General features: G+C 34.4%; 1 protein-coding gene across 4 annotated transcripts in view; it reads right to left on the reverse strand.

Moving 5' to 3' along the window:
- The window catches only part of SEPT7 (septin 7), a 107,518-nt gene that overhangs the window by 5,856 nt on the left and 88,206 nt on the right, over positions 1-13,456 (reverse strand). For 3 of the 4 annotated variants that reach the window (XM_011973018.1, XM_011973025.1, XM_011973029.1), the window contains 2 exons: positions 8,828-8,953; positions 1,152-1,287 (listed from right to left, as the gene is read on the reverse strand). In XM_011973018.1, coding sequence (XP_011828408.1) covers positions 1,152-1,287; positions 8,828-8,953 — 262 coding nt within the window. Of the gene's footprint in view, positions 1-1,151; positions 1,324-8,827; positions 8,954-13,456 lie in introns of all 4 variants that reach the window. The other variant, XM_011973011.1, reaches the window with a different exon arrangement.

Consider the following 13,456-nt stretch of genomic DNA (forward strand, 5'->3'; position numbering starts at 1 on the left):
TTTTTTTTTTTTTTTTTTTTTTGAGGCAAAGTCTCGATCTGTCACCCAGGTTGGAGTGCAGTGACGTGATCTCGGCTAAGTACAACCTCTGCCTCCCAGGTTCAAGCCATTTTCCAGCCTCAGCCTCCTAAGTAGCTGGGATTACAGGTACTCACCACCATACCCAGCTAATTTTTGTATTTTTAATAGAGATAGGGTTTCACCATGTTGGCCAGGCTAGTCTCAAACTCCTGAACTCAAGTGATCTGCCTGCCTCAGCCTCTCAAAGCACAGGCGTTACAGGCATGAGCCACCATGCCCAGCCTATTTTATAATTTTTAATTATATCAAATTTATGTGGAGAAAATTTCATACTGAAATCACTTATTTATTTTGGGATTACCCATAGTTTTTTCCTACTATTCTCAGACATCTATCAAACTAACTGTTCTACGGATTCTTATGTTCAGTTTATCTTTTTCTCCATCTTTTCTTTCTTGCCACCTACCGAAGGAAATGTCTCCAAGGTCTTTTTGATTAATAGAAACTAAATGTATAACTCAACATCTAGAAGGGTTTCAAAATAGTAAATACGTCTTCTGGGATGTTTTGTCATTACCCTGCCCAATGTTGTACATGTACATTATAAATAAGAAAGGCCCAACCTTAACAAAAAGTATCACATTCCCTAATTTTCTCTCCTTTAATTGTGTGTAATTTATCCAGGCATATCTTTAGTTCAATAAAGGTTATTTCCCTCTTTTTCATTCATACACAAATAAGTATGGTCAATTATTATTATCCTAACACTAGTTTTTGTGCATACATTCACCCCAAACTCTCATCTTTAGTGTTCTTATGCCACCTGTATGGAATGGTTTGTAATTTTATTTTTTCACAACTCAAACTTGTTCATCATAACTTTAATAATTCATTGTAAGTATTCTATTACACTGTCCTACCTAATATACTATGTCTAAGCACTTACATATTGAAGCATATATTATTATAAACACAGTGCTTGCTTCTAGAAATTTCTCCATTTTGTTACACTAGGGTATTAATTTTGAAAAAACATGCATTAAAGGTTACTTTATCTATAAATTTTACTGAAGACACTACTTAAAAAGGAACACAATGTCTGCTAAGAGATAGAATATTAGACTGATTACCTCAGCTTCAGAAGGCTTCAGTTTTTGAACTTTTTCTTTGACCTTCATCTCAAACACCTGCTCCATCTCCATCTCCATCTTCTTCATTTTAGCTACATGCTCCCTTCTTTCTTCTTCCATTTGTGCCAGAGGGCTCCTGTCATGAATATTAATAAGGGTAATCATTAAATGTCTGTGAATAAAAATTATAATACAGAACTATGAAACAGCTGATGAAAACAAATGAGATGCTATATATGTATGTCATTATTATTTATAACCTAGAACTTCTTTCCATGATATATCATATATAAAACTTATTATGGAAAAAAATCTAAAAATCAAAGATGTTTTCTAAACCTACTGCATATCAAATTTAAGGATGACATACCAAATAAACTGTAGAAGGAAAATGGGGAAAAAATTCCCAAAATACATTCACAGAATAAAACATTAGATGAAAATCATTTAATTTTGTTCTTTAAACAACATTTTAACATGAAAAACAGAAAATAAGTAATGAAGTTAACATATGTAGAATATTTTTACCAAAATTTTTTTACCAAAATTTCAAGTGTTACCATCTCTTCTAAGACAGCTACTAAGAACACAAAAATTATTATTTGTTTTGGTAACTGAACTGATGCTGGAAACAACTACTAGTCAATACTTAGAGCACTATTTAGGCATACAGAATATTTCTAGGTCCCTTATAACTTCAATGCTCTTGAAAATTCCTTCCACTTAACTCAAATATTTCAGTCTTAAGTTTTAAGGACTTTCAGTGATTTAAAACACCCACACATACTTTAGAGATAATCAGGAGCAAATATTTTGTTAATAATTATTTTTTAAATGCCGAAATATAGACATAAGCATAGTTAAATTTAAAAAAAAAAATGTTCACTCTGTTGACGTTAAAGTCCCATGGATTCAAATCTCCTTGAAGAACTGTGTTCAAAATTTTCACACTGATATATATTTACAGGTGGGCTTTGTTAAGGCTAATATACTTTCTCACAGAGACACAAGAGAATGCCAAAGTACCTAGTGCTTTTAGCAAAGGAGCAGAAAATGGGCTCTTTGCTTTGAGAATCTCTGAAAATTATTCAATACCCTAGGACAAATTAAAGAGATAAGTACTTCTTTGACTTTGTTAATAAAGCATGCTTGTTTTGCCTCCATAAAAACAGGCTTTGACCATTGAGGTTTACATGTTAAATGGGTAAATTTTATTGCAATACACTACTTTTTTAAAAAAAAGAATTAACTCACGGCTTAAAAACAAAAACCAGACCTTGGATTTCACCCATAACTTTAAGGCTGGTCATTTCAACCCTGATTTGACATACTCTTATTATGGTGTCTTTTCTCTTTATTTGGCTAAATATTTCTGACCATCACAGCAACTGTCTTTTCTATCAAGGAAGGAGGCAAGAGAGCTAGACAGAAAATGTTAGAAACAAAACAAAAAGGACCGAATATTGGCTACTAGTTTTTCCTAACAAAAAGGAAGAACAAAGATGTGATGTAATGCTATGATTAAGATGATCTGTTTTCGCAATTGCATAAATTAGAATAAAATGTTAACTCAAGGATATTTCTTCACCAAAAGAAAACTTACTTCTACATGCAAACCTGCCACATATTTTTCCAATTAAACAATGAATCAAAAGTTCTGAAAATGAAACTAACCAGACATACTAACTTAGAACAAGAACCTGCATTTTAAAAGTGGAGTCAGCTGAAATACATTTCCAAGTGTAAATACCATTTTTTTTGTAAAAGTTGAGATGCTTAATAATATATTCCTCATATTAATGGCAAGTGTTTTTAATATAGTTGCCTCTGATCTCTTGAGCACACCCAGTGTCAGTGACTGCCCTGAAACAGCATACCAAATGTGTGTTTGTGTTTGCCAGCATTCTTCCGGTGAAAGGGTCCAAAGCTTCTGTTAGATTTTCAGAGTCTCTAATTCCCACTGTCCTCTAACACTCCAAAAATATTTTTTAGTTTCTAGAAAATAATCTAAAAACAATTCTTTAATTGCTAACCTTAAGTAAATGAATATGTATATTTAAGTAATTTAAGATTATCCAATAATATAATTATGATTGTAAATAAATTAGAAATCAGACAGAAATATCTATTCCTACCTACACAACTCATCTATAAAATGTTTATCTTTATCCTTGGGAAGGAGCAGGTAATTTTGCCACCTAAATTATTATTTAAATAATTCTAAGGGGAAAATAAGAGACTGCCGAGAAAACATGCAATGATATTTCAAATCTTCTTTTAGGCCAGGCACAGTGACTCACACCGGCAATCCTAGCAGTTTGGGAGGCCAAGGCGGGCAGATCACAAAGTCAGGAGTTCCAGACCAGCCTGGCCAACATGGTGAAACCCCATCTCTACTAAAAATACAAAAATTAGCTGGGCGTGGTGGCACACGCCTGTAATTCCAGCTACTTGGGAGGCTGAGGCAGGAGAATTGCTTGAACCCAGGAGGCAGAGGTTGCAGTGAGCCAAGATCGTGCCACTGCACTCCAGCCTGGGTGACAGAGCAGGACTCCATCTCGAAGAAAAAAAAAATCTTCTTTTAAATTCAAAATTTAAGTATTAAAAATCCCTGTATAGTAAAATCCCCTGCCATACATGCCTTCAACTGTATCATATCCACAGGAACAAAAACTAGTGATTTAGCACATTTAAAATAAAGCATGCTAAAAGCTGCAATTAAAGTCAAATGCATAGCTTTCACAATTAAATTATTAAGGTATGTGCTCTAATTTAAAAATTTACAGTAAAATTCACTAAAGCTGATTTATTTCCGAAATTATGTTCATAATCATTACATTAAATCACTACAAAAATATGCTGTGCACTTATCTTCTGAAAGTCTGTTCAAAGTTTTAAATATGCTAAATGTGTTTCTAAAAGAAATTTGCAATTATTTGACAGTTAAGATACTGTAAGTTTTTTAGCCTTGTAAAAATAATCTGACCAAATATACTCAAATACTGTGAAAAAATGTTCATGCATATTTAAAATGAATTTTTTGAAGTCTCTCACCAGTAAAAATGATCTTTCAAATTTTTAATTTTTAAATTAACACCTCACTTCTAGTCATCTTTATTAATTTTTAGAAAATCGAAACAAAAAATTGTGCTTACAATGTAGAAAATGTAGGGAGATCACTTTTTATCTTCACATTTACTTTTTTTTTCCAAGTAAAACCTTTTATTAAATGACTGGAAAAACCATTTAATTTATATCATTGCCCGCCTGCTTTTTAACAGGAAACTCTTATCCACCCACATATAGTAGTAAAGCTTATAAACCTATCAGTGAAATTAAAAACCCAAAGAAATGAAAAAAACTTAGTAAAACAAGAAAAAGAAAATGGTTCCAACATAACCCGAATATGAAACTAAATCCCCAAAGACTTAGCTCCTTCTAGAGTTGTCTTTATAAGGTTAAAATTCCTGCAAGCCACACCCCTTCAGGTGACCAATAAGAGAATTACAGCCACCACATAAGGATGACCTAGTCAAGTTCTACTTTGCTGCATTACACATGCCCCACACTTGGAGTGTAACAAAAGACAACCATGTTTCATTTAAATTATGTGTGTGGTCTTTCCTAAAGAACAATTAAGCAAGTAGATTTACATACTTTTGCTCCAGTGATTAGTAGGTCACTATGTGCAAAATTTTCCAAAGGAATTTCACTTCAATAATTTCAAAGATCAATATAAAAATTTCCAAAAATTTTGAGTAATAAGGGTTGCCAACATTTTGTTTTGCCACGTGAGAGTATTAAAACCAAACATAAACAAAACTTCCAACTACTATCATTATAATTTCATGAAAGGACACTTGAATAAAGAGTAAAAGATATAACTAAGTTTAATTTTTTGGAAACTTGAAATTTTCAGCAAATTGTCTTTATTTCTATTTAGATCAATGAAAACTCTTGGCATGTATCAAGAATTCTGAGAATCTGCCTTTGAAACCTGTATTTTCAGTCATTTACTTATAAAGTTTTCCCAAAATGACTGATGGAGAAGGCTATAGAGAACAGAAAAATAAACATAAGGCAGAGAGAGACTAGGGTGTGCCCCAACTTGGAGCAAGGTATCTATTGTCACAATTGGTACCAATGATAGACATCAGTTCTGAAAAAGAGTTACCAATAAAATGTGATTTTAAGTAAAGGGGTACAAGGAAGATCAAGGAAAAAGGAGGCAGATAAAACTTCAAGGAAGTTTAGCAAAAACAAAACAAAAACAACAACAACAAAAAAACAAGATGACCCTCCTCTTATTGGGGATCACTTCCTTTAAGAGATCAGCAATCTGGATATGACCAATTCTTCTTCCCTTTCCTTTATAAACCCTTGCTGAATTTTCTTTGATTTGAGAGGTTACCCTTTCTGTGGCTTTCAACCACCCACTACCCTCCATACAGGGATGCAAGATACATTCTCTAAGAATGTAAAAAGTACTTAGATGGCTCCATACTTTCTTTGTCAGAAACAGTTGTAATTACTGGGTAGCTGCTAAGAACAGCATCCACTTCTCCAGATCTAAACTTGAGACAAATTACAGCTGACTGGACAAGTTCAGCTATTCTTCAGATTTAAGCCACACAATCTAATTCTTGTTTTAAGTCCCTCTAAAACAGAATTGTTCTAGGGCTATTGACATAACAGAAAGGCACATTTTCAGACAACTACACATATATTTTTAATTTTTATTTCATGTTTCAACAGACTCTACAGTTTGTCTAAAACTATCTCAGAAAATTAAATATAAGATAAACTGATCTACAGTTACACACTGCTTAATAATGGGGATACATTCTGAGAAATTCATTTGTCATTGCGTCAACAACACAGAGTGTACTTACACAACCCTAGACAGTATAACCTACTACACACTTAGGCTCTATCATACAGACACAATATTATGGGATCTTGTCATACATGCAGTCAGTCATTGACTGAAACATCATTATGTGGCACATGAATGTATTTTACTATTAAAGTTTAGCTTATATTCTAAAACCAAAGTGTGATTAGCATTTTGTGAAGCATACATCGCCAAAGATCAATTTAACTATAAATTTTCAATAGGTTCACCTTCCATTCCAAAGTTATTACAACTCTCAACCCCTCCCCACAACCACTGTCAAAGAATATACTGCTATGGAGAGTCGCACGAGAGCAATACAAAAGAACATTAAAATAAGCCTAAAAACTCACACCTGCTTACTTCACTTATTTAAACATTAGTCTTTCTTTTCAGTTATTCATGGATATGTACTGACCTATGAGGAAAAGCAGCTTACATCAGCTAAAGCACCATAAGTTGTTAATGATTTTTAAAGAAAAATTTAACAAAAATACTTTTTGAAATTGCTAACATTTTCAAGACAATGCAAGATACAACCAATAGATAAAACTTCTAAGTGATTTCTTTCAGGTTCAGTATGTGTTATTCAATGAAGAAGTAACAATCTAATTTATCAAATCATATCAGATATCTATTCCAATTACAGCCATTCCCCATTTGGCTTGATCTTGTAAAATGTTTATTTTCCTATTTATTATTAGCATAAAATATTATGCTAGCTCCTGGGGCAATTTGCTTTTTAGCAATGCAAACATTTCTTTTTTTTATATGCACAGGCAAAGTATGGTCATGATTCCTCTCTTTAAGAGATATATTTCCAGTAGAATTCCACTATTTATGCTTTCACCTGCGATATAGTTTAACTCAGGTATTCACACAGTAGAATTTTGTATATGCAGAAAAATACTTAATGATATTGTAATGATCTTAATGATACTGCACTACTTTAAAAAGCCTTATATTTGAGACATGGGAACAAATAAATAATTCCTTATATCTACAACATAACATGTTTAAAAAACATATTGAATAAGTACATATATTTAACAAAAAATATGTACTAGTATTTTATTTTAACATACAAAATTATCAGTAGCTTTATGTATATGTTTCTTTTAATGAGTTAAAAAGTTCATCGTTAATGATGAGTTTAAAGTGAATTAGGATTTTATGAATATTCACTATGATGGATCCTTACATTTTTATGCCAAAGTTCATAAACATTTTGCTAAAAAGAGATAAAAAGCCTTCCTTTTGTTCACATATTGAGGCTTACCTCAAACAGAATCTTTTATTTTAAATATTTAAGTGACATTTTTCTATTCCACTATAAGGCATGTTAACCACTATGGAAAACACTATAGCTACTTTGAGAACTTGTCTTTCTTATTTATATAGTTGATCCTTCAGGATTATCTTCTAATGATAGATAACACCTAGCTACAAATGCACATTATTTAAAACGGTTTTGCAATACAGCTATGCACTGCATAATGACATTTCAGTAAACAAGGAATGGCATATATGATGGTGGCCCGTAGGAACTAAAAAATTCCTACTGCCCAGTGGCATCTTGATAATCTTGACCCTGAGTAGGCCTAGGCTAATGTGTAAGTTTTATGTCTTTGTTTTTAACAAAAAAAAAAAGTTTTAAGTGAAAAAAGAAAGAACTTCTAAAATAGAAAAAAGCTTATAGAATAAAGATTACAAAGATAATACTTTTATACATCTGTTCAATGTGTTTGTGTTTTAAGCTAAGTGTTACTATAAAAGAATCAAAAAGTTTTCTAAAATTTAAGTTATTATAAAATAAAAAGTTACAGCAAAAAATATTATTGAAGACAAATTTAAGAAATAAATGTAGTATAGCCTAAGTGTACAGTGTTCATAAAGTCCACTGTAGTGTACAGTAATGTCCTAGGCCTGCACATTCACTCACCACTCACTCACTGACTCATCCAGAGCAACTTCCAGTCCTGCAAACTCCATTCAAACCAAGTGCCCTATACAGATATACCATTTTTAATCTTTTATATTGTATTTTTACTGCACCTTTTCTATGTTTACATACACGAATACTTAACATTATGTTACAACTGTCTATAACATTCAGTACAGTAACATGCTATATAAGTTTACAGCCTACAAGCAATAGCTGTACCACATAACCTAGGTGTGTAGAAGGCTCTACCATCTAGGTTTGTGCAGGTACTCTATGTTGTTTACAGAATGACAAAATAGCCCAATGACACATTTCTCAGAAAGGTATCCCCATTGTTAAGTGACATATGACGTAATTATCATCTTCAATAATGACACATTTTTAAAAAGCAGGACACAGACATGGTTACCAGCTTCCTCACACATCTCTTTTTTCGACCCCAACATGAAACCACCACAGCTTGAGAGATAAGCTCAACAGGGCAAAGCTACACACTTTGTAGTCACTTATACCACTCTAACAACCAAAAGAAGAAAACGCAGCTCCAGCTAATTCACTCCCTGGAATAGGAATAGAGAAGGTAACCAAGAATAAGTTCATCTAAATATTCCTTTTGTTAAAGCCTACATAATCTGTAAGTGAAAACGCTATCAAAATGGTTCATTCAAAAAAAGCTTCTACTATTAAAGCGAAACAATATAAATTTATGCTGCTGTGCATAGAGAACACTATCCACATTTTCTACTGAGTAGCCAGGAGAAATTTAATGAAAATGAAACAATATGATTATTGACTACAGAAATAATACCTTTTTTGGCGAAAAAAATACATACTTACTTAGTCAGCTGCCCTTTATTCTTGTTGTTATCAACTCCATTATAAGTCACAGCTGCCAGTTTTCTGCTTCTGTAGTTCTCATAGTGGACATTATTAGTAACATCTTTCAAGTCCTGCATGTGTGTTCTGTCATAAATAAACAGCAAGAGTTTGCTTCTATTAATAGCTAGGGGGAAAAAAGCTTAAAAAGCTTTAATATAAATTCAAAATTTTACCAAAACAAACATTTCAGATTTAAAATGAAAAAGACTATTGTTAAGGAAGGTGGCATTCATCTGTTTTCATTTACACTCAAAGTAGACCAACAAAAAATAAGCTAACTTGACACCAAATTTAGATTCCAATGAGATTTTAAGACCCATAAATCTCCCAAAGCAGTTACTGAAGGATGACCTTTCTATGAAAAGAGTATTCATCTTTGTATTACCTATTTAAAAACTAGACAAGATTAGCTACTACTGAAGCTTATAAAATCTAAAAGAAACTGCCTTTTAGCAATATTACTAAGGTAATATATGAGTTTTTATTAATACATAATAATAAATTTCAGATCACATATCAAGTTGCTTTCAAACAAGGAAATTTTAGAGTAGTTTTCTGTTTCTTCAAACTGTCTAGTGAATGTATTTTGGTTAAACAAATTTTTGCTTACAGCATTTCTATCATATATAAAATCAATACATGTAAGTCTACAATACATATGAGATGATGTAATCATTATTTAATAATTTAAGACACTGAAGATACCCTTAGCTGCTCTATGGATATCCTTTACCAATGCAGTGTTCTTGGATATACATGGTGTGGCAATACTCTATTGTCAGTCCTCCCTCTTCTCATCATCCATTTTATCTCAAACTACCTATATCTGCCATCACTCATTTTCACCACTTTACTAAAACTCCTTTCTGGGAGACAAACAAAAAAGTGTATTGTTGGCTGAGCACACTGGCTCATGCCTGTAATCCCAACACTTTGAGAGGCTGGGGCAGGTGGATTGCCTGAGCTCAGGGGTTCGAGACCAGCCTGGCCAACATGGTGGAACCCCATCTTTACTTAAAATACAAAAATCAGCCAGGTGTGGTGGCGGGCACCTGTAATCCCAGCTACTTGGGAGGCTGAGGCAGGAGAATAGCTTGAACCCAGGAGGTGGAGGTTGCAGTGAGCCAAGATCACGCATTGCACTCCATCCTGAGTACACGAGCGAGACACCGTCTTAAAAGAAGAAAAAAAAAGTATATCGTTGTACTGTTTTTATCATTCCTTACATCCAGAAAACCTTTACTGTTACTTCACAATCCAGCTTCTTGAATCTCCCCCTTTGTGAATAAAATGTGATATCCAATCACTCTGATTCATTTCGTACTGACATTTCCATGCAACTCTCTGATAGTTCACTCTCCTTAGTCCTAAGTCTGGTTTTTCCAAAAATCTCATCTCCCAGCCTCTGTCCCTTAATAAATTCACGTTCTCTTATAGCCACAACAGTTACTTCTAAAGCTCTACCACTCCACTTCAGGAAAGCCAGGCAGCTCCCTACTCCTCGCATATCTGGTGGTTGACACTGAACAGTTCATGCTAATTTGTCAATCTCTCGTCAAAGACTTCAACTACTTTGGAAACCTTTTTCCCAGCCTTGACATCAAAGCATTCCAACCATGACCATTTTCTCCTTGGTTGTCATTCATTTTTGGTACAAGTATATGTCATAGGTGACATCATACCTCTTCAACTGTAAGCTCCCCTTTACAAGGAACATGCCATTACCTTTTATGCCCCAATGCAGATAGCAGATAGGAATTTTAACAAAATTCGTAACTCAAGATTGAAGCTGAGATATGATAAACACTTTTTGGAATAAATTTTAGTTACCAGTTTCTCTAAGTTGAGAATAATAACAAACACCTATGCCAATATAAAACAATGTTTATGTAATTATTCTTTTCTTTTGATACAGGGTCTCGCTCTGTCGCCCAGGCTGGATGGAATGCAGTGGTACGATCTCGGCTCACTACAATCTCTGCCTTTCAGGATCAAACCATCCTCCCACCTCAGCCTCATGAGTAGCTGGGACTATAGGCATGCACCACCATGCCCAACTATTTTTTGTATTTTTAGTAGAGACGAGGTTTCACCATGTTGCCCAGGCCAGTCCTGAACTCCTGAGCTCAAGCAATTCTCTTACCTTGGCCTCCCAAAGTGCTGGGATTACAAGTGTGAACCACTGCACATGGCCTGATTTTAGTTATTATGTATCACATATCATCACTGCATCACTGAAAAATCATTAAAGGTCCTAAGGAAGAATACTTATATGAAATGTTTGTGTGAATGTGTAAAATAAAAGTAAGGTGAATTTACTAATTGTTAAGTTATTTTTGTTAGCGTCATCTAACATTTTAGATAATAATTTTCCCTTTCGCTAAAATCACTATAGTCTTCTATACGACTACATAATTCTGATTTTTTCAGGTTATAAAAGTCTTTATTTCCATTTAATTAAATATGCTTTTTCATTTTACGATTCGACCCACTCCTCCATTCTCAAAATAATTTGGTAATTTGCAATACAGTTTTCCCCAGTTTCAGGAATTTGTCTCTTCCATTTCCCATTGCTGATACCATAACTCTTTCTGTTCTCCTTTTGTTTTCTTTCCCCATTTGATTTCTGAAACACCCATCTCTACACCCTGAAAATATCTGTATAATTTTCTTCCTTTCCATCGTCTTCCTTGGTTTGCCTGGAGTAAGTCAGTTCTCTCAATTAGCAAGAGAACTTCTTTGAACTTGCCTCTTTCTTAGAAGCAATCACTATTCCTTTGACCTGCAAGATTTCAATTATTTGGGATTTATAGACATCTGCAATATTGGTATTGGTACTATATTTCCTTCCTTCAAGTAATTATTAAATATCCACTAGATGGCTTTGTCTTAAAGACATGAGCTAAATTAAATATATATCTTTTTAATAACTTTAGAATTTTTAGGCATAAAAGTCTTGCTGCTCTGCTCTATTAAATCTTCCTGCAGGCATGGTCAATTTGCTCTGTAATGCTTATACTAGGGAGGCCCCTTACTAGCTGCCAGGCTGTGAACCTTCGAATATTCAAAGTAGCCTCTGGGCCGCACAGGTGTGGTGGCTCACGTCTGTAATCCCAGCACTGTGGGAGGCCGAGGCAGGAGGCTCACTTGAGGTCAGGAATTTGAGACCAGCCTGGTCAACGTGGTGAAACCCTGTCTCTACCAAAAATACAAAAATTAGCCAGGTGTGGTGGCACATCCCTGTAATCCTAGCTACTCGGGAGGTTGAGGCAGGAGAATTGCTTGAACCTGGGTGGAGGTTGCAGTGAGCAAAGATCGTGCCACTGCATTCCTGCCTGGGCAACACACTGAGAGTCCATCTCAACAAAGTAGTCTCTGACTCAGTACCTAGCTTTCCTCTCTACAGTGTTTTAGCTTTGTAGGCAACTATTGATTGTATACTTTTAAAATACATAAGAAAAAGTTATAGAATGCCACCATGTCAAGCACTGGGCAAGTACCATAGAGGATTTAAAAACAAGAGGAATGCAATGGTAATTTGTATTTATTAAACATTCTCTACTTATATACTGTCAGAGCAGATTATATTATTAATACATATTCTTTTGAAGTCACACTATAAGAATGGAAGAGGAAGGGAATATTCATAATAGAGCCTGAAGTTTTGTATTCTCAAAACCCAGAGGATGACCTTCTCGTGCATTTGGTCTTCTTCACTAAGTGAGGCCTGGCAACCCCAACTGCTGAATCAACTCTATCATGTACTTCCTACCAAGAACACTGGCTCCTTTGAAAATAAAGATCAATTACATGCCAATTTATTCAATTTCAAAATTCACTCTCATCTCTACTGTATTTCTTGAGGTAGCAGTTTGACTCTCTTAAATCTTCCCCCTCACTTCTCACTTTGAGAATGACCTTCTTGTTATTCCATGATTTCCAACTATTATCCATATTTATGTTACTACCTTTCTTTACACAGCTAAAGAGATTCTTCTGTTTTGGGAAAGTAGGGGTATGAAAATGAATGGATATCAACTTAAGACAGACATCTAAAACCGAAGGTTAAAGAGAGGACGTGGTAAAGGCGTAGAGAAGCAAGAGACAGAAGTGGGAAATGCGGAGTGAGGTAGGGAGAGGAAGGAGTGTGTCTCAACATGAAAACACTGAGGATCATTTTGATGCCCTTTCTGTTCCTTACCTACTAACATCTCTAGTCCCATTACACTTTTTCTTCATGACTTCCTCTCTGCTGCTGCTTTTCTAATTCATTAGTAAGAGATCCTCTTTACCAGCCCTGGTCCTCTAATTAGGATGGCCTCAATGTCCTGCTCCCATAGGCTCTCCTTTTCTTTTTTCAGCAAGTGTGCAAGACACAATTTAGGGATTTCTTTTTCTCACCTGGTGGGAAGATGGGTTTTGTTCACTGTGTTCCAGTACATAAAACGTGGCCTACTCACCAGCTATCATGATGTGCACCTTTTAAACATTCAAATTCTAGCTTTTGACTCAAAATCTAGCCTTCCCTTATATAGTTTTCACAAGTTCTTCACATTAAGAAAAAAGAGCCTCTTCTATTTCACTTTC

The sequence above is a fragment of the Mandrillus leucophaeus genome, unplaced genomic scaffold (assembly GCF_000951045.1).
Source record: "Mandrillus leucophaeus isolate KB7577 unplaced genomic scaffold, Mleu.le_1.0 Scaffold100, whole genome shotgun sequence".
Classification (NCBI taxonomy): Eukaryota; Metazoa; Chordata; class Mammalia; order Primates; family Cercopithecidae; genus Mandrillus; species Mandrillus leucophaeus.